Raw genomic sequence first — 25,559 nt, forward strand, 5'->3', positions numbered from 1 at the left:
ATGAAAAGTTTCATTTGAATGCAGATGTTTCTATTTGTCCGAACCCGTTGTGTGTATCGCAGATTCAGAACTAACAACTTTCGCTTGTCCCCTGGGCCAGGACAGAATCGTGAGTGTGTGAAAGCCAATGCAGTGTACCACACCCTTGATGACAAAACCGATAGAACACTGAAGGTTGCTGCATCTCACAAAACTTTTATTTTATTCAGTAATTCAACATCAAATTATAACTCCAGGTAGAGAATGAACTGAATGAACTGAAGGCAGGCAGACAGGCACATGTGTGTGTAAAATTCGTTTTTGAAAGATCACTGAGAACCACTGAAAAAGAAATGAGTCGCTCTGCCCAGATGCATCCAGTGTGGAATAGAGAAACTAGACACAAGTCTGGACTCCGCTTATTTCTACTGAATTTGAATTCTGTCTGACAGCAGAAAATCAGATGGAAACAAAGAATTTCTGATATCCTTTATAGTATAGTACATCCAGAATAATTTGAAATTGATCAATATGAATAGTTGCTGTTTTCAGAATGCTTTAAATTGTGTATTGAATATGTATTCAAACTGAAATATGAGAACTGCAATAATAATAGACAATAATGTGTGAATAATATGTGCAGCATATTTTGACAAATTACATTTTTCAAGTTTCCATCTCAGCACATTATAAAGAATGGCAAATCAGAGGTCTACCATTGAAAGGAATAATGATGAATGGTCAAAATGAACCAAATACTTGTGCGCTCTTAAATTGTACAAGCATTAAACAAATGTCCATTATGTGGAGTTTAAATATAAAGGGGGTGAGGATGGTTGTTACTTACATTTCAGAAGCTAAGAAACAACTCTAATTTTTTCCCAGTCCCAGATATGGAGAAAAAAATGTAGTTTACTTTAACCGCCTGTAATGGGTAAAATCAGGCTTTGTCAAAGCTAAAATAGGCAGAGCTATTGGTCATACTCTGGTTTGAACCAATCGTCGCGTTGGGGATTGAACCTTATGATTGGTCGTGAAAAATGACTGACAGCCTCCTTTCCCCCACATAACCTCACTCTCCCATTACTAACCGTCACCAACCCCACCCCACCACGACCCAAAAAAAATGGAAGAAAAAGTCTGTGTGGTTGCCTGTGTGCTCTAACATCTGTTTCTGTGCAGGGTCTTCCCTCTCCCTCTCCCTCTCTCCCTCTCCCTCTCTTTCTCTCTCTCCCTCCCTCCCCCCAGCATGATCCATAAGTTCAGTGTGCCTTGCTGTAGCCCTGGGTTTTACAGCCTTTTGCAGCCCCCCCCCCCCCTCCGTCTCCCCGGTTACGAGCTGATCACGCTCCCTGACCAGGTCTCGTGCTTGGTCCCGGGGGCCAGGTGGGTGATGGCCACGTCCACGGCCTGCACCTTCTCGTGTTTGGGTGGGATGGAGCAGATCTTGTAGCTGACCTCGTCGCCTTCCACCGGCACGTACTCCCCCTCGATGCTGCGGGGGGAAGGATCGCCAGGTTAACGGCGGCCATCTGCAGTAATCGTCCACGCCGGTCAGTTAATAAGCCTTTATATTACCCTCGGCCTTAGGAATAGAACTACAAACGCAAACAAGCCTTCTTTAAAAAAATAAAAAGAATTTTAAAAAATAAATAAAGGACTTAAAACCCCACACTGTCCTGGGGAGTGACAGAACTGGGGTCAGCGCCCCCCAACACTCAAATGCTCGCACACGCTCTCTCACACACGCTCACGTTTGAGTACTCTCACACACTCTGCATCACGTGTTCACTCAAGGTCTCTCACACACACACACACACTATTTTATACCCTCTCTATCCTCTATTTCTGCATCCCCCCCCCTCTCTCTACAGCAGATAAAATGAAGCACATCAGTGAGCTCGTCAGCCTCTTAGCGCTCCTGGCAGCTGAAGCGTGAGCCAGGTGGGCAAGCGAGCAGACACACTTCAAGCGAGGGGACAGAGGGCAAACCCTAAGAGGAAAATGGAAAGTAACGCTTCGACAGAATGAGAGGGGGATTCTAAATGCAGGACACCAGCAGGTCAGTGTTGTTTTCTTTTTTTTATTCAGACGGGGAGAAAACCGAGAGGGTGGAGAGGCAATCACAGCTCAGAAGGTGCCATGGAGGGGGATCGAACCCCCACCCGCGTGGGTGGGACTCGTACGGCCCACGGACCCTGCCGCACCTCTCCCCCAGGTCAATTATTTGGTGCAGTTATGCAACTGAGCAGCACAAAATGGCTGTTTTTAACATGGGGTTCCCCGGGTGGACGAGATGTTTGCGGGTCTGTCTACACTGTGGAACCCACAGGCTCTGCCCCGCAATGGCTGCATGGGGGAGGATTTTCTCACCAAAAACACAAACGTACGAACAGACAGTATGTAGATAAGCCACAGTAGTTACAAAAAGACTGCACTTACAGGAACACATGGGTGACTCATATCTTTAGCACTTTTTAAAAAAAAAACCACAAATGAACTAAGAAAGATGTCATTGGTTGGAAGAATCTAAGCTGAATTGACCGATACTTGACTGAAATGACTTTGGCCGTCACCTGAACAATGTTTCCATATATTGCTCTAGTAAGTGACTGGAGGTGAGAAATTGGGCCTGTAAAGGGCATGTGCTTTATGAGTGATGGGGCGGGGCTAAAGCAGAAGTTCCTGATGTTTAAGCAGATGTTGAGCTGATATTTGTGTGTACACAGAAAGGCCAAACTCAGTATGCCTCTCCTGGCTGATAACTCGATACTGATAAGACGGCAACACAAGGAAACCTGGCTTTGCTTTTTAATAACAGCATAAACCAACAGTTAATAATCGTGACAAATGCTTTCCACAAATGGAATTTTATTAAATTAAATGTTAATCTGATTCTAATTCGCAATCAAATACTCTTTTGATGTAAATCATTTTAATGGAAAATTGTGGGTGTTGTGTATTGTCGGTAGCACTCCAATTGAATGAAGGGGTGTATTTGTGAAGGGGTGTGACCAAATTTCAATACAGAGGCATAAACTCCAGTTATTAAGTAGCAAGTGCAAGGAAGTCAGGAGGTAGCCATCTGTCTTTGTGATAAAACCTTAAGAAGGAAAAAAAAAAAAAAAAACCCCCAGAGGATTGTGGGAAATGAAGTCCACACTCCATCATGGCCCCTCTCGCTCACTCTGAGATGTGCACGAAGATGTCGTTGCCGCCGTCAGCAGGTGTGATGAAACCGTGCCCTTTGGAGCGTGAGAAGCACTTGCAGACGCCGGTGAAGCTGGGCCCCTCTGACGCACGGGCAGATCTGGAAGGGGAAGAAGAAAGGCCGTTTTTACCAGCTCCACATTTCACTCCAGGCTTCCATGGCACCTTCAGTGGTAAGCTGTGAAAATGTAGCACCTCGACTGGCGTTTGGTTGAACGCAGACTTGCAAGAGGCCTTGGTGTGCGTGCTCAGTGTGATCTAATCAACACGATTAGTGTTGGGGTTAATGAAGCATTAGGGCTATGTTTGACATTTTTCATTCAGGGTTTGGGTTAAGGCTCAGGTTAGGTTCAGGGGTTAGGATTAGTATTTTGACTATTTTCAGTGAAATATATTTTCAATAAAATTAATAATGAAAAATTAATTCAAACACTTCAAAGTTTGTCACCATGACCTGGCCAGACCTGACAAAATGTAAATGATTTATTATAAGAATAAAGATATTCTGCCTCAAATAGCTAATTGACTATGCACACTAACAAGCTGTACAGACAAATGCCAATTCACTCACAGCCACTCACTATAAATCACAGTAATGTTTAGGGGACAAAAGATCAGTCTTCAGCTGCCGTTCTTTGGTTTATCAAAAGACGGAGTCAAAATTATAGATCTGAAAATCGGAAGATGTTTGCGCTAATTAAATCATTAAGATCTCTGCCTCTGTTACTGGGCCTGACAGGCTGTCCCATGCATGAGTAACTCTGTGTAAATAAACTACTTCCTGATATGAGAGTGAAAATGACTCAGCGTTCCTGGTGGCTTAAATGCGTGAAATGCAGAAACACTGGCTCGGCTCCAGATCGAGTCTGCTCCCTGTGCGTTGACCTGGTTTGTCTCTTATGGCTTTGAATTTGCATGCCTGTTTGTTTCAGTTAAAGCTACTCTCTGTTTCTCACAGAGAGAATGGGGCAAGACCAGCTTCATTCCTAGTGCATTCTGGAACCCAGCGCCAGACAGGAAGTGAGACTGAGAGCGAGAAGTAACAGTGCACTTATGGGAACCGCCAACAATAAAATTAAAAGGCTTTTTGCTTCCTCGTTCATATAATTTGAATGCAAATAAAATTTGAAGGAAATTAAAAACTGGCCTGTTGCAATTAAAAATTAAATAACTTTCCACAAATTAGTTTAGGTATATGAGCTATGGAAATTGATAAAAGGAAATGTAAATGTATCTGCCCTGAAACCAGCAGTTAAATTTAAAAACTCAAATGCATACTTACAGATCTGCAAAACTAATTTATTAGGCCACTAGCCTGAAAAAACTATAATGATCCTGAGCATGTGCTCAATGATTAACTGGCAATGCTCTGTAGTTTCTGGAATAATCGCATGAGAAACCAATCCATTTTTCTTAATTTTGTCTAAAATAATAATTTTGTTCACTTGAAATTAAAAAATCCGAACCATTATGAGTATAACGTCAATTCAGGTCAGATCCCAAAGTTAATTACATAAAATGTTGGACATTTTATGTTTGCTTTTACAAAACATTAGAGGTTTTTCAGTGATAGTATTCAAAAATCGTGTGTGGGGCCCTGCAATGGATTGGCCATGGATTGGCTCTAGCACCCGTGACCATGATCAGGAATAAGCAGCTTAGATGATGGATGGATGAAGTTTGCTGACTTGAAAGAACTGCCAATGAGTGTGGGTAGGGATGGGCAGTATTTCAATTACAAGCTTACTTTTTTGAATTTGCATATATGTAAGCTATTTTATATATAATGCAGGATACTTTTTTTTGCTCTGTTTACAACTCTGTGCCAGCTGAAAAGCATACCACACCTCCAGCATTGATCGTAGCGTACAGATACATTTGAGAGTTAACTGTTATGTAATGAGTATTGTACCTTTACATCGGACCTGTATTTTGTCCAGTGACCTTTGCTATGCACTTGCTGTACGTCGCTTTGGATCGTGAAGCGGCCGCCATGTAATGAGCGGTTTTTTAATACAGAGAGAAAGACGCCACTCACGCAGAGCAGGTTCGGGTTCGGCGAGTAGGCAGGGGGCTGGGGATCAGGTAGCCCCTCATGGGGGACGGGGAGCGGTCCCGGGCGCGGTACTTGGGCAGACTGAGGGAGCTGGGTGAGACGGGGGAGCCTGGGGACACCAGGGTCTGGGGCGCCCCCTGCTGGATGGGAGGAGTGGCTTCTGAGGACATGATGGGGGGGGGGGGAAAGACTCTGTCTCTTACGCTCTGATAAACTCCTCCTCTGACCAGCTACCTGGAGCTGGAGAGAGAGAGAGAGAGAGAGAGAGGGGGGGGGGGGGACAGAGGGGAGATGGAGAGAGAGAGGGGGAAAAAAGGAGAGAGGGGAGATGGAGAGGGAGCAGAGGAGAGGGTTAGAACACACACGGACTGCCTGGTCATGGGTTAACAGTCTTATATGGATGTCTGTCCGTCTTATATGGATGCGTCAGTGTGGCTAGCAGTGTGCACCACCGGCTCATCCACATTACGTGAGAATCGGTCTGCAGCTGATGTGCAGTACAAAAATCTATGAACATCATCTTCGTGTTCAGTTTCTAATTAGAACAACGTTTTGTGTTTTTCAAAGCAGGTAAACCACAGAGAAGTGAGACGTGAGATGGGAGCGTAAAACAGGTGGCAATGAAGCACAGTGGTTAGGGAACTGGGCTTTTAATCAATATCATCTCACCAGTCAGAGAGAATTGGGTGAGGCATATACACCTATATAAATACATACATGCACAAGTGCATGATACATTTTCATGAATACACCAATACATAAGGTTACATATGGACATTTTTTACATTTTACAATAAAAATAAATAAAAATGAGAAAATACAAGCATTAGGATCCTGACAAATTTGCATGACTGGCTCCTGTCATGTTAGGTGTTCTTTCACACAGATGGCTCCACCCATTGCCCAGCCTCAGCAGCCAGCCAGCCCAGAGGAGGGCCAGGATGTTTTTTGTTCGACTAAACAGCCACTCCCAGCTCTCACTGAGAACATTCCAGTCTCCAAAACAGGCCTACCCAAAAACCGAGTGGAATGCCAAAGAGTTTCCTGTTCCCATCCATGATGCGAAGTAGGAAATCTTTCAAAAGGTACACTTCCTCCTAGGCAAATGCCCAGCACCTGACTTGGGGGCTATGAGGACATTTTTAGAATAAAAATCTTTTAGAGAGAAAATGAAGGCAAACTTTTTTCAGTCTGAGGAGTTGGCAGCACTAACTGCAACTTGCACTGCTGTCGCTGTAGCCCTCACAAAGTTTGCCATCCAAAGGCCAAGGTAAAGCACTTATTCAGCGAGACACGTGATTTTCTGTACCTCGCACTCAATGATAAACAAGGGCTCGTCGTCATTGACTCGAAGCACCGCTCTTACGCAGCACCCCCAAATTTCTGCCCCTTGAGTACCAATGGCTCCCCTTGTGGAGAATCCTCAGCCTGCTAAATGTGGGTGAGTGAGTGAGTGAGTGATCCAGGTCCAAGCCAAGTCCATGAGGTGCTTCTCATCTAATAGAAAGGGCACTTGCTCACAGGGGTGGAGTTCAGCGAGAAAGAAAGGCACACAATGCCTAAAATGGTACGGCCATTTTTTTGTTCAATGATAGCAGGCCAATGGTCCCTAGTGTGCATCGCAGCATCAGTCTGGGACTTCATTTTACAGTCAAGCTGAAGAGCAAGACTTACTATCCATCAATGAGTGTGCCTCAGAGATGGAAGGCTGAACATTCCGTGATCCCGAATGATGCAATAATCTGGGAATTTAAAGCTAAATAAATATTTTGCTGCCAATGACCACAGTTGGCATTTCTTAGACGCTTTCTTTTTCACTTACAAATTATTAAGGTAGATGTTGAGATACGTTCAGTAGAGCATAGAAGGCAGCTGAACTATTGTACAAAACATGTTTTGGAATCAATCTCACATTACACTGCTTCCTCTTTTGACAGACGGTGGCACTGTTGGCCCTTATTTTCATACACAGTCAAGCAGTGTGCAAAAACAGCCTCAACCACTGGTCTAAACACCAGACAGAGGGGACTAGCGCTGGAGGTACGAGCCAAAAAATACGGCCCACTAGTTTATTATTAACCCTTTAAGGTGAAAAATTACAAATATGTTATTAGAATGTTCTTAACTGAACATTCTAATGCTGATGTAACATTTGCTACTGGTAATTGAAAGCAACTGAGTTCTAGAACACTGAAATTAAATAATTTCAATTTTCAAAAAAAATCTATCAGATCCATAAAAACTTGTGACTATGTTCCCTGTCATCTCCTAAGACACCGTTTTATAAACAGTTTCATAAACATTCACAGCAAATGCAATATTTAAAAAAAACCTCTTCCCAAGGAAGTAGTGTTTAAAAAGTGGCATGGCATATGCGTTGTAGGAAACATTTCCTGTAATAAATCTAATTGAAAGTGACAGAATTAAATTAAATGGTCCTCCCTTATTGTAAGAATGTAAAATTGCAATGTCAAAATATAATTGATTGATATATATATAAATATGCTAAATTCACTCAGAGTAGGCCTGCAAAATGTCACAATAAAAGACTGTGGGACAAGCAAGGATTCATTAAAAATGTTTATTTGTGGTAGATCCTTCTGGGTTGGACTTTCTACTGCCTAATTAAAGGAAAGGGGGATGGTTGTCACCGTGTTGGATCAGCTGTACGTTTGCTGTGGCAAAGTGTGTCCTTTTTCTTTATTTTCTTTTCTTTATTTTTTATTGTTATTATTACTATTATTATTATTATTATTATTATTATTATTTATTTATGTATTTATTTTTTGGGGGGATGCATTTGTCTTTGTTTTTGTCAATTGTGCTTATAAGTTGAAATGAGCCCTAGTTTATTATTTTATGTGAAATGGAAAAATGTGGTTCTATATTATGTACTTCAGAACTTGAAATAACTTTTGTGAATTGAACCTCAAATAAAAAGATTTATTGAAAAAAACCACCAAAATAAAAAAAGAAAAACTGTTCTTCTCCAAGGCTCCGAAACCAACTGCAACAAACAAATTTTTCCAGGGCCATCTTAATACCTACCAGCATGGCTTGGGAGGTTTCCGATTGGGGTGATGGTGTAGAAGTAATTCATGAACAAGACTGGCCTACCTAAAGATTGCATTCAAACTTAGAGGAAATGGGAAAGGGAAATGTTATGCTATGCAGGGTCTCCGACCCCCGATATGGTGTCCTGTGTCTTCTGGTTTGTCTCTTCTGACCCATATGTGCCTAGATTAGGGTATCAGTGGATTTTAAATTGCACCAATCACATTAGCTTTGATGCTTGTGCTGGGGAGGCCAGGCCACATTCATATAAACAATATAATATTGTATCAAATTCACTGTTTCTCTCTCTAAGGCCACAATCTAAGCCCTACATATCTGACAAGACCAGTAAATGAAAGCTACAAGAATTAATAATACTCATCTTGATCAATATGAGGTGATGCATTTGTATGTTATATTTTAAAATATATCACTGACCATTAGGTAACATATTAGGCTACCCAAGGGTTCCTTTACGCAATACATTTGACACCTTGTGTAAAATGCTTCAAAATATATCTCCTGATCAAAGTACTTCTGGAATGCAAAGAAGAGATTACAGGACTCCACAAAAATGTGAACTTTAACCTCTGTTGCATGTGTAAGCATGCCCCCAATTGCTCAGAAACACTTGAACATAAACATAGTGTAGGTGCGTGCAAGGTCCTATAGTCACAGCATACACTACAGTCACGTGACTCTCACAGTAGCGCTGGGCTGGGGTTTGTCTCAGGAACACACACTCTGGGGCTGGTGGGGGGCTCAACCAGTTCCAGTTTAGGGTTGCAACCCTCCAGTCCAGTATCGAAACCCTGACTACGCTGGTCAGGCGTGCCACAGGGGATTTTGGACCCTATGGAATTATCTCACACTGGGCCCCACCAACCCAGAATATCCTATGTTGTCATATTTTTTAGGTCCCCTTGTTCTAACACCACCCCCACTCCCCTGCCCCCATACTGCACCCCTGGCACCAGTGCCAAGTTGGACCGACGGCATCATTGGAGTTGACCATAGTGTGGCTGCAACCCTGAGAACCCTGCTGAGGTCACCGGGGGCTGAGCTGCAGGGAGTGGCCCAATCACACAGGAAAGCAGGCCGAAGCAGGCAATAACTGAATAACACAACTGTAATGCTGTACAGTTAAGGCAATCGGCTAACTTACCAAGAGAGGGGTTTGCAGAAAATATAAATAAATCAAAATCAAATTGAAAGCCTGATTTGTTTCTTAAAACGGTGCTCCATTCCAAACGTATCAGGATGCTGCCAATGTTCTCCAGGGCAACTAGGTTAAAATGACTTGTCAGGTTGTATCCCTGGAGACACTTAGAAAAATGGTCCATTTTTATGGTTCTGTGCCAAGAACCTTTACCTTTATCCTTGGGCTTTTTGCCATCCTTTGTCTTGTCTAATCTAGGCCGTCTCCAAAAGGTGCCATGAAAGGCAAGGCTGACCCAGTTAAACATTTCCTGAGGACCAAATAAGGCATTTTCTGTAGGATGCTACATAAGCCATTTCCTGTTGATCAAACAAGGCCTTTACTGTGGACCAAATAAGGCATTTCCTTTTGTTACAGCTGTCATTTAGAAATATTTTGCCATCTATCAAACACACTTTTCTTGTCATGTACAAATCTAAGTTGGGCCATGAAAACTAAGCATCCCACTGAATATATTTTAAAAAATGATATTACTATATTTTCTTGGGATACCATTCTTCTGGCTTTAATGGCTTTTTATGAAAATGATTTAATCCCTCATTTGATATGAATCCCAGACTTATTAATTTAAGGATTAAAATTATGGTAAGGGTTAGTGTTATGTTTATAAACTGTAAACATTGTGGTAGAGAGTCTTCATCATAAATCATACATTTCTTCAAACAAACCATGTTAGTATGATTTCATGTCCAGCCAGATTAAATGACACTGGAAAAAAAATAGGCTTCTTTTCACATTTTGGATATGAGACTTATGAGACTTATGTATTTTGATGTTTTTCCATTGATTTCCACAAATTTCTGAAAACACATTTCTATTCACATTCATTTCACTATGGTTGTCAACATGATTTCCTATCTACATTAATCAAAAAATGCCATTTAATTTTTTTTTTTTGCCTTGGTTTCACTTTTTGGACATAAGACTATAGCCAGATGTGTATCAGGGGAACAAAAACAAAACACATTTTTCATCATAAATTTCTAAAGACATTTATTTATTTCACCACAGTTGTTAAGTTGACATTATTTGCTGTCCATCTGAATCAAAAAACTATTTTTTTTTTTAAATTTCATTTGCATTTGGCAATTTATTTCATTGCAGTTGTGAAAATAACTAATTTTCCTATCCATCTTAATCAATAAGTGACATTTGTAAAAATTGCCAAACACAATTTGTTCCATTTATTTCACTGCAGTTGTTATATGTACACATTTTCCTATCCATCTGAATCAAAAAAGTGTAATTTTTTACATGCATGCATTTTTTCCACTTTTTGGACAAAAGATTGTTAAAAAAAGTCTTATGTATTTTAATGTTTTTCAGTGAAACACATTGTTCATCATAAATTTTGCAAAACACAATTTTATCAATTTATTTCACTGTAGTTGTAAAGTGTACACATTTTCCAGACCATCTGAATAAAAAAATTAAAAAGGCATTTTTAAAAAAATTTTTGGACATAAGACTATAGTCTTATGTATTTGGATGTTTTTCCACAAAAACACAAGTTTCATCAAAAATTGTGCTCAATCATAGATTTTGTGAAGCACATGTCTATTCATTTACTTCACCATGGCTGTTAAACATTATTTTTTGTGCATATCCATCAAACAATTTAATTTATTTTTTTGCATTTGCAATTGACAAATGCACGCATCTCCATGTGGCAAAATATAACAAAATGGTGAAGAAGAATAGGGCAGCTCTTATTAATGCAAACTCCTTGCTGAAGGAAAACAAAATGGCTTTTCAAGGGCACAACAAAAGAAAAGATTCTGACATTAATGGCCAATTATAATAGATTAATTATACATACTTACTAAACCACTAGCTATACCCCTTCTGAGTAGAGGCTGACCATCTGAACTCTCCAGGCTTGCAGTTCTTCCCCTCATGGATGGTAATTAAATAAGCCTCTCTTCAACAGACCAGAAGGTCTGAAATTATTTTCTTTTTTTTAAAAAAGGTACAAAGATCGATTCAATCAGAACTCCATTTTGAATGCATGCACTGAGGGACCAGAGAGACAGAAAATAAGAAATAAAGCTTTCATTCCCTACCAGCTACTTAGACCTGGATCAAATACATACCAGAAACACATCAACTCTAGTAAAATATCTTATACTTCCCCCAACAACAACTTCTTTGCACATTTTTCACGTAGCAGGTAAAAAGCCTGAATGAGCCATTCAGGAGGTGAACGCAAAAGAAGATCATGGAAGGCTCACTAAAATATGCTGCAGTGCATTCTGGGAAATGTTGGCTTACATTACTGAATGCTTCAACAATAGATAATGAGAACCTGCGCTCCACAATACACAGAAGGAAGAAAAACAGTTTTACTGTATATTGTATAGGTTTTATTGTTCAACAGTTCATAGATTGCACTGAAAACACAATGCTCTGAAATCTTGAATAACTGAATGAACCCATTTTAAGCCACATGGTTGTCCTGTGAACCGACTGAGGAAATGACATCACAATTGTCCCCAGGAGAATTATGTTTCCCAAGTACCAAGAAGGCAGTTTCACTTCCTTAACTTCCTGTATGAAGCAAGCACTCAAACAACACAGAGGGAATTCAAACATTCAAACGGCTCTACTGGACAAATTCAAACTAACAAATAAATAAATAAATAAAATGACCTCATTTCCTCCTCTGCCAATGTGTTTACTCATTCAACTAGAGTAAGGAGCATGCTCAAAATGCACAAGACTTTGCATAAGCAGCCAGAAAAACAACAGGAAGCCAGGCCCAAATAAAAGTCATGAGATGCAAATAATATAAATGTGGGCCAAAGTTCCAAGGTAAAGTGCTGTGGAGGACCGCTTTCAAATGAAGTACGGCAATGTCACCAGAACACAGTGCCCAGGAACAAGTGGGCCTGAATGCGAAACGCACACAGCCATACTCATACAGAGAGTAGAGCAGCAGATTATGAAAGTTTCATAATCAATGTTCTCTACGGAATACGCTGCGTAGAGAGAAAGGTTAATGTGAACAGTTAAAAACAGAAAGTGAGACCACCCAGCTGAAACACTTTAATGAAAGGTTATCATCACCCTGACAGACACCAACATTGGGGTAGGATACAGGCAGCAAACGGTAACATCCTGATGCCAAACTCAAAGACAAATACAAAACTGCAGAAGCTCAGCCAGTGGTTAAAACAAGAACTCACATTTTTTACTTTTCTATACAAATATAATGAATCTCTATACAAATATTATGAATCGACACACATGCATATCAAACAATTTATAAATCACGCATGCTCACTGTCTCTCGCACACCTACACACACACACACACACACAGACACACACACACACACACACCTTTAGAGCCCACTTATAATAAAAGGGTCATTTACAACCTTTTCTCCAAAAAGTCAGGTATGTAAAAATGACTCACATGGAGATAACCCTGGCTTGGAACTGGGACATTATGCAATGACATAAATGTCAGCAGAAGAGAGCCTGCTGACCCGATCACCCTCATTCCACCCCCCTGTCCCACCAATGAAAAACAAGGGCGGCGATGGGCAGAGGTCCAGGGACAGGCACATTCCTGAGGGGGAGGGGGGCGGTGGTTTTGGGCAGCCCATTGTTCCATTTAGGACCAGGGGCACCACACTCAACAGCGAGGTCACTCGCATTTACATCCAGGCCTTCAGCAGATGCTCTCATTACACACACAAACCGACAAACAAGATGAATGAAAACAATGAAGAAAAAAAACAATGAAGAAGTGTCTTACAATCCGCTACTGCAAGCAACATTAACCACCATGAAAGCAGGCTGTCAAGAAAGCAGAAGGGCTGCTGGGGTGACCTTCAGCCATGTCCGACCTTGAGCTCCAGAGCAAATAAGGGGACCACATAACTAAAGAAAAAGATTTACGCAAAGTTACCCTTTTCCAAGGGTGACATCTTTCATTAACGCCAATCATTCTCCAGCTATAAACTCGGCAAGAAATGAGATGCAGAGTACAGTCTTACAGTAGATTTTTTATGGAAGGTAAAATGGCTGCATGGTTAAAATCCAGACCTCCCCTTCCACTGGAAGGGGAAACCATGATTGAAAACTGCGAGGCTCTGACCACTGCTCTCTGACCTCTGACCACTGTTCACTGCTCTTTCACTACAGCTCTCCATTGAAAACAAGCCAACGTGGGCAAAATTATTTCCCGGATGACTGAGCCCTGCTTCTGCACAATGGAGGAGCCATCGTACACTGTTCTGACAAAAAGGGGGTTGACACCCTGCAAAAACTCCATCGCAATAGAGAAAAGGCACATGACCCAACGTGGGGGGATGTGTGGCTCAAACATTCCATCTGCTGACATTCAGGCGCTGCACTTCTGCCTGAAAGCCGATGCATGGAGAAAACTGAGAACAACCCCAGATGTTCACACTTGGCTACGCTGTACACGCCGGAGACGGAAACGGCACTGCCGGGCCACAGCAGTCTCAGCCGTTCCAGGTCTTACCGGAAGCAGAAGGAGATCCTGAGTGGAAGCCAGTTGCTGGTGGATTCAGGTTACTACAGCAACTAGCTGTACTAACACATAGGACAGCTCAAAGTACACCACTCAATTCACTACGACAAATGAAAACACCCGAGTAAATTAGGAAACACTAGTAGGCCTATATGCAAAGCAGAGGCTATACATATAAAACTGTACTATATATAAAACTGGCGAACAGGACAGGTTGCCTATAATTATGGCTCGCCTGACTTCAAGAGGAGACAAAGGTGACTTTTTGCTGGTGTGGTTGCTGGGACATGTTTGGCAGCAGCTTCGGTGAACAAGGCATGTTTCCTAAGCAACAGTGTCCAAGGCATCGTCATCACGGAGCTGAGGGAAAGATGTCATACCCCAGGATGGTAACATCTTAATTTAAAGCACAAGGAGAAACAGGGGGGCACGCTCAGGGGGAGGAGCAACAACTTTCATCCAAAATGGCGCAGACATATAAAGAAATAAGTTGCTATAAATCAACTTTTCTTCACTTCTGTTACATCTAGTTGAAAACTTAAGAGCGACCAGCAAATAAGTATATTCATTTGGGAGGAGCTCAACAGGAAACACACTCATCAACACCGCCATTCAATGGTACCACAGACTGCACAGACCAGCCAGATAGGCTGCTCCTGCATTCCTTCTGCACACCCTACCACCTAATGACAGGAGGTTTCAGTGCCATTGTTTCAGTACAGAACATCTATTCTTTCATAATTATACTTGACCACACCCCTTCATGAACATTTCATTCAAATGAATCAAATTGGAATGTTCCGACTTCAGTGGACAGGAGACAGAATGCTCAGTTTTAAGAATATGGAGCAGAGTATATGGTGGGTACATAGAATTTGTGATCGTACCCAACAAACACATCCCCTGAAGAAAAAAGGAACTGAAATTTTCCCCAACTGCAAGCCACAAAAGGTCCCTCCCCCACCAGCTGTCACTGATGCGTCACTCCTGGAAAGGGAGGGGCTTTGCTGGAGCTGGATTACTGCTGTAATTAAAAGGTTGCGCAATGTTACCGTGGGCGATGTGCAGCAGGTACTTAATCACCTCTTCAGCAAAGCGCTTTGTCTCTGTTCAAAAGGATCGAAGTCCCGCTGCTTCTCCCACACAAGGCCATCCATCCCCGCCCCCCATACATCCCTCTGTTCCACAGTCACTCTGTAAAAAAACGCACGCGAGCAGCCAACCTCTCGAACAGCCACGTAAAATACAAGCACCCCTATTCAGAAAGAAATACCGCATAAAAATTCCCTGACGCAACTTTTAGTGGGCGGTCTTTGGCTTGGAAAGGTAGAAAACCTCTTGACCCTATGAGTTTGTTTTCTAGCACACTTTTTCAAAAGGGAAATGCTACTGGATTTACGAGAGAGTTACAGAAAGTGAGTATGAGAGAGAGTGAGGGGGGGTGGAGTTGTGGAAAAATAGAGCCTCTAAACTGTAGAGACAAGCACAAGCCAAGCATACACAGCGACATAAGGCTTCACTCACTAAGAACAGACACAATTCACTTCCACACCCACACAAATTCACTTTGGGGAGGGGATAAACATTTTACTATGAACACAAAGGCCTCTGAGCCCTGGCTTCAGCGATGCCCCGAGCCTTCTCCGAGGCCCTTTTACTGGAGGAGCAGCCCATCTCCAGGGGATCTACTGCTGTCTCACCTCCCCACTTTGTGTGTGTGTGAGGCCCACCATTTTCCCTCCACCACAACCTGTCTCCTGTAGCCCCACACCCACCAGCTCTGTTAAGAGGTATGCTAGGCAGTACGGTCAGAAAAAAAACCCAGGTACAGTCTAGTCGGACATACCTCCCATTTTAATTATATTTCAAAAAGAGCAAAAGTCATTTCCAAAGGGCAAAAAGCCAACAAGAGCCATTGATTCCTACATGCTGGTTAACTGAACACATTCCCTGGCTTACATTTCCACATAACCGCTGACCTTTCTTCTCCAGCTTTAATTTGATCCAGCTTTAATTTGATAAATGTGCTAAATGGTAATTGAATTGAAGTTTTTCCAGCATCAGGAAGGCAGTGCTTGTGTTTTCCAGGGTAGTTACGCACATTTTTTTATACAGGCCATGGGAACCGTTGGCTTTGCTTGACTGTTTCCTCAAGGTGGGCCTGCTTTCCTTTGCCAGCGATGACTTATGAGTTTTTCTCCTCCTCCCTTTCCATTTACGTTCTCTGTTTATCGGAAGCCGTTCGACAATCCTGACCTACCCGTTATAGTTTTAAGACTTAAAAAGCGCAACCTGGCTTGACCCATATGGCCCGTCTAAGCTTTTTCACCCAAAACACACTCGTCCTTAACCGAACCTGGCACCAGCTCGAAAGATCATTTATCTGATGATAGCACTCTGGACTCTATGGTGGTTTCACAAGCGAGTTATTAACCTACTGAAAGCCTTTCTGGCTCCATGCCCCAAAGTCTCTGGTGACCACAGAGCGCAATTAGTATGTCCAACTAAGTGCTTTCACTTACATTTTAAATTGTAAAAACAAAAATCATTTTCAAGCTTTAATTACAAACAGTATATGAAACATTAACTACAAATCATTTTAATGCAACCACAACAAAATGTAGCCAAACCCGCTGGGTTGTTTCCAGGCCTGCTCCCATGTAACTCATGACTGCTGAGCACACTCCCCACTGTACACTGGACCGCAGGTAGCCAAACGGTTAGCCTTCTATTCAAATCTACGGATCGCGCATTCCGTAAACCGCGAACGTGTTGCAAGCGGAACTTCCTTTTCCTCACACACAGGGTTGGGCGATCCCTTTCCCCCAAAATGAAGGGGTTTTGAAGGATTCCTGGGGTAAATTTCAGTGTATTCAGTGTCAATGGTAGCAGAGTATTAATGAAGGGAGGGTGGCGTAGTTCTGAAAATCTGCATGGTAGTCAGATGAAGCAGGGGGGTTTTTCAACAATCTTTTCTGGGATGAATACTACAGACATCTAGCAGCACCGTTCACAAATGTCCCACCCCCGCATTCAGGAAGCACGTCAACACTCGTACTGAAATGAGTGTTTGTTTTTGCGCGGGGTTAAGCTGCATGCTGCCATTTTCATATAAGCAGAATAAAAAGTAGTTTTTGTAGTTAATTTCAATGTGAGTGAAACTACAATTTTTTTGTGAATGCTAACATTTGAGTGCTCACTGCTGCCTCTGAAAACCTTTAAATAAAGCCACAAACGTGAGGCGGGACATCCTCTGAGCGGCTCAGGCCTGCTGCTAAACTTTGTTGAGGCAAACGTGATGCACACACGCACACCGCTATTGAGAAGCAAATGTCAAAAATGTGTACTGTAATCTTTTAATCTGCACGGTCATGTGATCGGAGCTCATGATGTAGTTTACTGTACACAGAACTCCAGACTAACAGTTTGTACCTGATACGCAAACCAAATGCCCACAAAGAGAAAAACCTTCTGTCACGGGCAGGCAAACGCAAGGGCTGTAGCAAATAGTTGTTTCTCATCACATCAAGGGATCCTTCAGCAGGCAAAAACACAAACGATGGTTCACCACAGGAGGAAATTGGCTGTCTATGTGAGATATCTTAATCTCTGAGACTTTGCGAGGAACAGATTTACAGTGCAAATCACACTTGTGGGTTCCAGCACGAATGGACGGCCTCCAGCTCTCAAGCAACAGTTCATTTTCCGGTGATTCTTAAAAATGTTATTTCAGTTTTAGCGTTATTTACATTGATTCTGTCCTGGCTACACAAAGCAAAGATCACAGCCATTATTCTACTTAAACTGGTTTTTAGGCTAAAAATTGATCCCCACCTATTGATAAAAATGAACAAATAATGTCACAATATAAGGCAACCAAGAGATCGCTCCAACCTGAGGATCAAAATCAGGTCAAAATTTACTCAAACCCAAGAAAAAGCAGGTTCATGATATCAGTCATTATTTTACTCAAATAAATAAATAAATAAATATAAAATCCTAACTATGTTAACTGCTCCGGGAAATAAGGTTTACGATAGCAATCATAATTTTACACAAAAAACCAAATAAAGAAATATAAAATCCAAACAATGTCAACCGCTCTTGGAAATAAGATTCATGACATCAGTCATTATTTTACTCAAAAAAACAAATTACAAAAATATAAAATCCAAACCACATCAGCTGCTCTTGGTAATAAGGCCTATGACATCAGCCATTATGTTACCAGCCACATCACCTGAGACCTGAGCCCTGAGCCCTGAGACCGAGGGCGGGCACAGGAGCACAGCTGCTCCACTGAGGAGACAGGTCTCCCTGGAGGAGAGCTACACAAAGGCTGCTTAACAAACCGCCCAAAAAAAAGGCAGAGCTGCACTGTGCTGTCAATCACCACATCATCTGAACAGAAAAAGGATTGTGCTCTTCTCACCACTCAACAGCCCTGATTGTGATTGGTCCAGGTCATGGAGCGATTGTTCATCCAGTGATAGCTCCATACATTAAGTGGATAATGAAGCATCACAAGGGTCACCACAGCAACCTGTAACAAGTGCACAGGAGGTGGGAGAACTGAATCCTAGTTGGGGTCTGCTGTTCTACACTTAAGCAAAACAACCTGAAATTTTTTCAGGAAACGTCCAATTATTTAGACAAAAAGATATACAACAAACATATTACACAATGAACAATGTACATGATTATGTAATGGTCTCTGCCTAGAACTTGAAGCACACATTTAACTCATGTGGGATGTACTGTATAGGAAATTAATACCCATCACTTCAGTGAGCAACATTGAGCCTAACTGGGTTTTTGCAGTAGCCTAGGCCAGCCAAAGTAGTCATTACAAATAATGCGTGTGCGAGTACTCCCTGCTTTACGGTAACCGCGGTGTTATTTATCGCCCGCTGGGCTCGGAAAGACACCAGGGTGATAAAACGAGGTAATGGAAGCGATCCATCAACCTGCACTGTGTGGCTGTCTCATCCTGAGGATTCCTGACACCCGCGCAATAAATACCCCCACCGCCCCCCACCCCTCGCCCCCGCCCCATGTGCCTCCCAAAACCCACAGCGCAGTGTCACCCGCTCGTCACACGCGTGAGTCGCGTTCGTTTCCTCGGAGACGCAACACGCCCCAGATGAGCAGCGCGCGCGCTGAAGGTCCGCTCAGGTTTCGGGCCCGCCTCCTGCCGCCTTGGGCCTTCACTACGTTAGCCGGAGACGGTGGAAAGATGTTCCTCTTTGAATAGGCCGCTGCTCCTCAGCTGACTGAGCTCTGTCTGAAGCCTGAAGAACCTCGGCTCTCCAACTCCGCTGCCTACAGGTCATGGCAAAAGATGAAGTGCTCCACAACTCAGGAAACGTGCTTTGAAAACAATTGAGTGTAGGAGTGGATGTATACTCACATCAACGAATCGCCACATTCCCCCAGTACATCAGCAATACTCACACAGCTGAAAATGTTTTGAAGTAAGTAACAAGTCACACCGCCATTGATTTTAGGATTTAGGTGGACATCTCTGAGGGCTTCAAGCCCTTTGGAAAAAAAAAAAAATAGTCAATACAATTTGACACTTCATATTACATTATCTATTTTCTTTGAGGACACCAATACCTCAGGGAGATTTTCACAACTTCTATTATTCCACCTGATGGATGATCATTCATTGTTCATACAGGCCGGATATTTCATGGTGTGATTCAGAGCAAAGCGTCCTGATCACAGTGTCTGCAGGACGTACACAGGACGTAAGCCTGCAACCGTCTGCTTTAAAGCATTGTTCTGGGTCACCGTGGTTGCAGACGCCAGCTTAAATGGAAGCCAGTTGCTTTTTTGAAGAAGCAATCTGCCCTTGTTCAATGGGTGCATCTAATTGCATCTTGAAATCAACCAGGATTTTGAGGAAATCTAGGATACCAATTCGACAGTCTTTAGTAGGAGTCTACAGTATAGTGCTATAGCATGTAAACATTGAATCTATTAAGCTAGAAGGCTGGCTAATTTATGAGTGCCTAACATAAGACTTTTCCCGGGTTTTAGTGTCTCTCAGGAATAACTCTAGGAATAGGAGACAGACAAATGGAGGGGGGGATATGGTGGAGGCGGTACACATCACCCATTATTTGGTAAATACACAAAGAAGATGCCACGCCACCTTCAGTGCAAACTAATACAATTCACAATGTAGCACATGGTGTAGCACGATAGTTTTGTAAGATATCCCACAGGTTTGGAAAACCTGGCACAGCTGGCAGAGCTGAGTCACCTTAAACACTCATGTTTTTCAAAGGCTACAGTCCCTCCAGCTTATTTTAATGAGTGCCTCGACTCTCCAGGTTACGACTGCCTTTAGATTGTCTTTAATCTTCCACTACAGGCAGGCTAGCGCTATCTACTACAGGCCCTCTGATGTTTGCAAAAGTGCATTTCAAACACTGGCAAGCCTCGCTGTTATTTGTCTTTGTATAGCAAGCAATCAACCGCATTCAAATGAACTAGCGACAGAAGAGCTCAGAGCCCAAGGGCAGGCACACGTATATGAGCAGTAACCAGGCTGCAAGAACACTGCCACGGCTGCTACACACTTTCGTTTAGAGTACACACACTTCTAAGACTTGTCACTGACCCACATTCACCGTACCAGTCTTTTTTGGGTGGGGGGTGGGGGCACCATTATAATTCTGTTTCATTAGAGTCCTGCTGGATAGACTGGTGTGTCAAACTAAATTCTCAGGGGGGCGCAGTGTCTATGGGTTTTCGTGGTTTCCTTTCGAACACCTACCAACTACGGCCTTGATAACAAGCTGTGTGGATTATTTTGTCAATCGATGACTTAAATGAGCCACTGGTGCTGAGGACACCCAAAAAAGCAGCAGCCACCGCAGGCCTCCAGGGCTGGAGTTTGACACCTGGTTGACAGAGAGCGCCTAACACGAGAGATTGCCTTGGCTGGGTGGGGTTTGCTGAAACTCAACACCTTATGCTTGAAGGACCAGGGACCACTGATTTTCTGCAATTTTTCAGCAGACCTTATATTTAATGAATGAGCTATGAGGGAGGAATCGATACCCAACAACCCTGCCCCAGCACAGGAACTACCAGGTCAAATTCAGGAACACAGCCACAGAACACTCCAAATTAACCTACAGTCCACATAAAAACAAATACAAAACTGAAGGAGTACTGTAAGTACGCTGCATACATTATTAATACTTCACTTGTCGGTTTCATATGCTGATCAGTTAAATTATAGCACAATATAGCACAATACAATACTGCACAATAAGCACAATGTGAACAAGGGACTTTAATTCTCCATGGCATGCACAGCTATTTCTGACATTATGTGACATAAGAGGATAAATAAACATATCCCTCTGAACATAAAAAAGCACCAAATAAGGAGAGATTAAGCTTGTTAAAATTCTGGGATTGCAATTATGGTCAGAAAACGAAAACAAGCATGCACAGAGTTCCCCCAGAACAGAGTAAGAGAACCACTGGGAAATACACCACTGCACAACACAAGCACAGAACTGAACACCTGTTCCTATCTGTTCTTGATATTTCATATTTTACATTCATATTAAGATATACACTACATGGCCAAAAGCATGTGGACATCCAAACACCTCATTCTAAAACCATGGGCATTAATATGGAGTTGGACCCCAGTTTTGATGCTGGAACAGCCTTCACTCTTCTGAGGGGGTTTTCCCAGTAGATTTTGGAACATGGCTGCAGAGACTCGCTTTTTAGTGAGGTCGGGCACTGATGTTGGACGTAAGGCCTGGTTCGCAGTCGAAATTCCAATTAATCCCAAAGGGATCAACAAAGCATTTCTTTATGGACCTTGCTTTGTGCATGGGGGCATTTTCATGCTGAAACAAGAGACAGCCCAAACTGATGCCACAATGTTGGAAGCGCACAATTCTCTAGAATGTCACTGTATGCAGTAGAATTTAATTGGGGCTGAAATAGCCAAACCAACTAATTAGAAAGGGTGTCCACATACTTTTTGCCATGCAGTGTATTCTTTTTTCCATAGTAGGACAATAGTGCATTACTTATCTTGACTTAAAGCCATATGAAATGATAAGGTCTAGAGGAACAGAAAAGTGCATTAACATATAGACAACGTTTTCATCAAGCTCCACTGCCCATTACTGTGCCTGCCTTTCTGTAGGCAGTGATGCACAATAAACCACAGCTCTGTTTCCATTAAGGGAACACATCAGAACTCTGCTTTAAAGCACAACTACCATTAACACTGCTGTATTGGGCTTAGTGAAAGGTGCTGCGTGACTTGTCCTGTTGAGGTACAATTCTAGTTTGAATGGGCTTCCTCATCCTATATTACTAATTGCAGGTGGGCTCCCATTGGGGAGCCCACCTGCACAAGTTGCACATTGACGTCCTATAGGTCAATGTACAGAGTTAGGTCTATGGAGGGCTATTTTGTCGTGGACATTCACTCTGAACTCTGTTACATTAAAGCATTTCAAGCTCGGGGCAGGTTAATTTATGAAGAGAACATTTTCCTTAATTTGTGCGAGATGTCCACCATATTGAAAGATTAATTAAAGAGACTGCCCTGTTCTCCCTGATTGCATACACAATCACTTCTCTTCACACACACAAAAATGTGTCAGTGATAGGTGTGAGCACACCAAGTGATTGGCACATCTACACCAATCACAGAAAACTAGAGAAAAAAAAACCGTCCTCTGTTAGTGAACTACACTCCCCAGTGTGCACGACAAAATCCCTTTCAGCATTCATGACAGAATTTGACTAAGGGGGTTGACTGGAATCAGTCCATAACATCAGGGAACATACAGCCTTCATGAGTAATAATTTACATGAATCACCACAGGTTGTAGTTGGCAGAATGTTCCTTTTAGAGGGAGCCCCCTTTAATGCCCAATGCCTTCTCCGACCTGAGAGCAGTCAGTCGAACACACCTGAGTGAAACTTCTAGCCCACATCCCAGTGATTTTCCCCCATCTACTAATGTTCATGCTGACAGCACTCAGAGGGACCGGCCCGGGACACCTGCAGATTACCTGTCCTGCTCTCACCCTCTTGAAAAACAAATGTAAATTACAGGTCTCTCAAAGTACCACTCAAAACTGGGGCTTGAACATATTTTACCCTCTACTCGCCCAATGAAATCACATGCACACCCTGTGGAAGTAACTCTCAGCTATTCTGAGGCTCCTGCCACGCAGTAGGGTAATGTGGGTGATTTTTTGGTTTTTCCCTTCATTGAAAATGACCATGCAACCATTTTAAATGGTTTTGGTCATGTTTCCTTGGAGATCTGACTGGATCTTATGATCCGAAAACTCAATTTCAGACATGGACCACAGAAGGAGAAATAACCCAAGCACACACAAACAACATTACAGCCAGCACACAAACAAGCATCCTGATGACGTCTTAGCAGGGTTTTCCTGGCATGATCACAGGCAGGCCATCTCCCATAATAGACAGGTAATTACATGATTGCTTTTCTTGTGGTGAGCAGAGCACAGAAAGCCCCATGTGACAGACCAGGGCCGGATGCTCCAGAGACAGCAGGGAAGGAAGGATGCATCAGCTCCCATTTGAAATCTGAACCTGATTACTGCTTCCCCAGACCTGACAGAAGCATTATGGTGAAGTGGCTGAGGAACGGTGTGGGGAGCTGGTGCATTGATGCAGAGACACAGGAGTCAACTGACAGGTTCTCCACCAAACCACATAAGGCAGCAAACACGATCTGAACTGGAAGCACAGCTTAGTGTTTTGAACCTATGTGGCCTGTACAGTCTAAGGATGACTGTGCAGTGTAGTTTGTGGGGACACTGCTGTGATTTCTACAGAATCATACTTGGTTTAATAATGCTTTTAAGCAAAAAATAGCAGACTGAAGGCCGATTTTTACCCCCAAATTCAGTGTATGGATATGACGTTACTCGTTTATTCAAATGTTGCGCAAAAAAGTAAATCACGTATCAAATGGTCATCACAAGGCATGCGGCTTGAAATTTGAGACTGCCTGTTTAAAACATTTTTAAATATTAAATTCCACACACTGCCCTCAATTATTTTCACTGTTTTTGTCAGTTGAGGTGAAGTACTTCAATTCAAGAGGGCGTGAGTTGTGCGTCCTGTCCATTCGTTTACACGTTTTACAGTTATCCTTTCATAAACAAACACATTTTCCTTTCATTTACACAAACATGCATTTATACCGTGTGTCAGTACAAATAATGCTTGAAATATATCTTCCCTCCCTGTTCACGAGCCTACTCTGCAAGAATGACTTCTGCTTATCGATATGACGCAAACTAGTCTGGGACTGGGAGGCAACTTCACAGACCTCATAAATTATTAGGCTCATTAATTACAGCTTTTAAACACCTCGCATTTTAAAAGTCGATAACTTCTATTGTAGCCAACTGAAAGCTTTTAAAATCACAAACAAGTAAGAATACTCCAATTACAATCAACTCTCAGAGAGAAAATGCTTGCTTCCTCGCTAACCATACAGTACCGAAAGCTCCAATAAACTCCAATGGTAGACTATAGAAGCTTAGCAAGTAACCCAATAGGCTACCAAAATCTAAAACTCCAATAGTAGGCTATAGCAAATTATCACATCACTTCCTTTTCGTTGGCTATTTTCGTGCACACACCCAATTATGTTCCATATGCCTTTGTAAACTTTCTTACTATTGTCTAACCTGCGAAACATTTTAAGGGGCGTTTGAAAATACTTTTCAATTACTAGAATAAAACATATCAAGTAGTAAGCAAGTTGTTTTCTTAAAAAAAAAAAAAGAATCGACCATTTCGACCGAACATGAAACGCGCAATTACAACCAACAAATTTCAACGTAAAGACCTTTAAAAATCATGTGAAATGTTATTTTAAATGTACGCGTTTGAAAAATAAACAAAACATTGCTTGTTCCATTTAAGAAGCAGAGTCAGAAACAACTCGATCACTATTGTGCCTGAGAGCATCGAAAGCAACAAGGTGTTGGAGCTCACTTACCTTTTTATAACTTTGAAGGCGAGCTGACGAAGAGTAGCCTAGTGGCAGCCTATTCTCTGGTTTAATACAGGTTAATTTACGGTAACGTAGTCTAATATCCACGCATTAAATATTTCATCCCCCAAGTAGGCTCATTAGAATGTCCGTTTTCACAACAAATGGTAACAAAGCTTTACCAAGGTGACAATAACTGAGTTAAATTGCACCGAAGACCCTGACATAGACGGTTTCAGCTAGCAATGACATCATGAGGAGTACGTTACCGTAATCTCTCTAGTTGTTAAATGCAAGTAAAAAATGCGAATCCGGAGAACAAGACACTAAACAACTAAAACACTACCATTATTTGTACATACGTTATAGTGAAGATACCGCCTACAAATACAGGACAGGCATAAACTAATGAACCTCTAAACCTACATAGAGGCAATTTTTTAAATTACTGATGAATGTGCCCAGCCCACCACCCGCAAACTACCACTGTGTGA

The 25,559-nt window shown here is 42.3% G+C and overlaps 1 protein-coding gene across 2 annotated transcripts; it reads right to left on the reverse strand.

The window, feature by feature from the left end:
* Positions 1-175: 175 nt before the first annotated feature.
* carhsp1 (calcium regulated heat stable protein 1) lies at positions 176-25,510 on the reverse strand. 2 transcript variants are annotated; one of them, XM_064315714.1, is made up of 4 exons: positions 25,072-25,510; positions 5,228-5,485; positions 3,167-3,289; positions 176-1,474 (listed from the first exon to the last, which is right to left on the reverse strand). In XM_064315714.1, the coding sequence occupies exons 2-4, from the start codon at positions 5,413-5,415 to the stop codon at positions 1,312-1,314; spliced, it is 474 nt and encodes a 157-aa protein (XP_064171784.1). In that variant the 5' UTR covers positions 5,416-5,485; positions 25,072-25,510; the 3' UTR covers positions 176-1,311. The 2 variants fall into 2 exon arrangements, with proteins under 2 accessions (XP_064171784.1, XP_064171785.1); XM_064315715.1 differs by lacking the exon at positions 25,072-25,510 and adding an exon at positions 15,105-15,215.
* Between the last annotated feature and the right edge of the window lie 49 nt (positions 25,511-25,559).

Source organism: Anguilla rostrata, chromosome 17 (assembly GCF_018555375.3).
Source record: "Anguilla rostrata isolate EN2019 chromosome 17, ASM1855537v3, whole genome shotgun sequence".
Taxonomy (NCBI): domain Eukaryota; kingdom Metazoa; phylum Chordata; class Actinopteri; order Anguilliformes; family Anguillidae; genus Anguilla; species Anguilla rostrata.

What these genes read in the sequence shown, in the direction of transcription:
- carhsp1 (XM_064315714.1), bottom strand. Translation starts at nt 5,415, where the DNA reads ATGTCCTCAGAAGCCACTCCTCCCATCCAGCAGGGGGCGCCCCAGACC. An exon ending in CGAACCCGAACCTGCTCTGC is followed by an intron (nt 3,290 to 5,227) that starts GTGAGTGGCGTC and finishes TTCCCCTTCCAG; the next exon opens with ATCTGCCCGTGCGTCAGAGG. An exon ending in ATCTTCGTGCACATCTCAGA is followed by an intron (nt 1,475 to 3,166) that starts GTGAGCGAGAGG and finishes TTCCCCCCGCAG; the next exon opens with CATCGAGGGGGAGTACGTGC.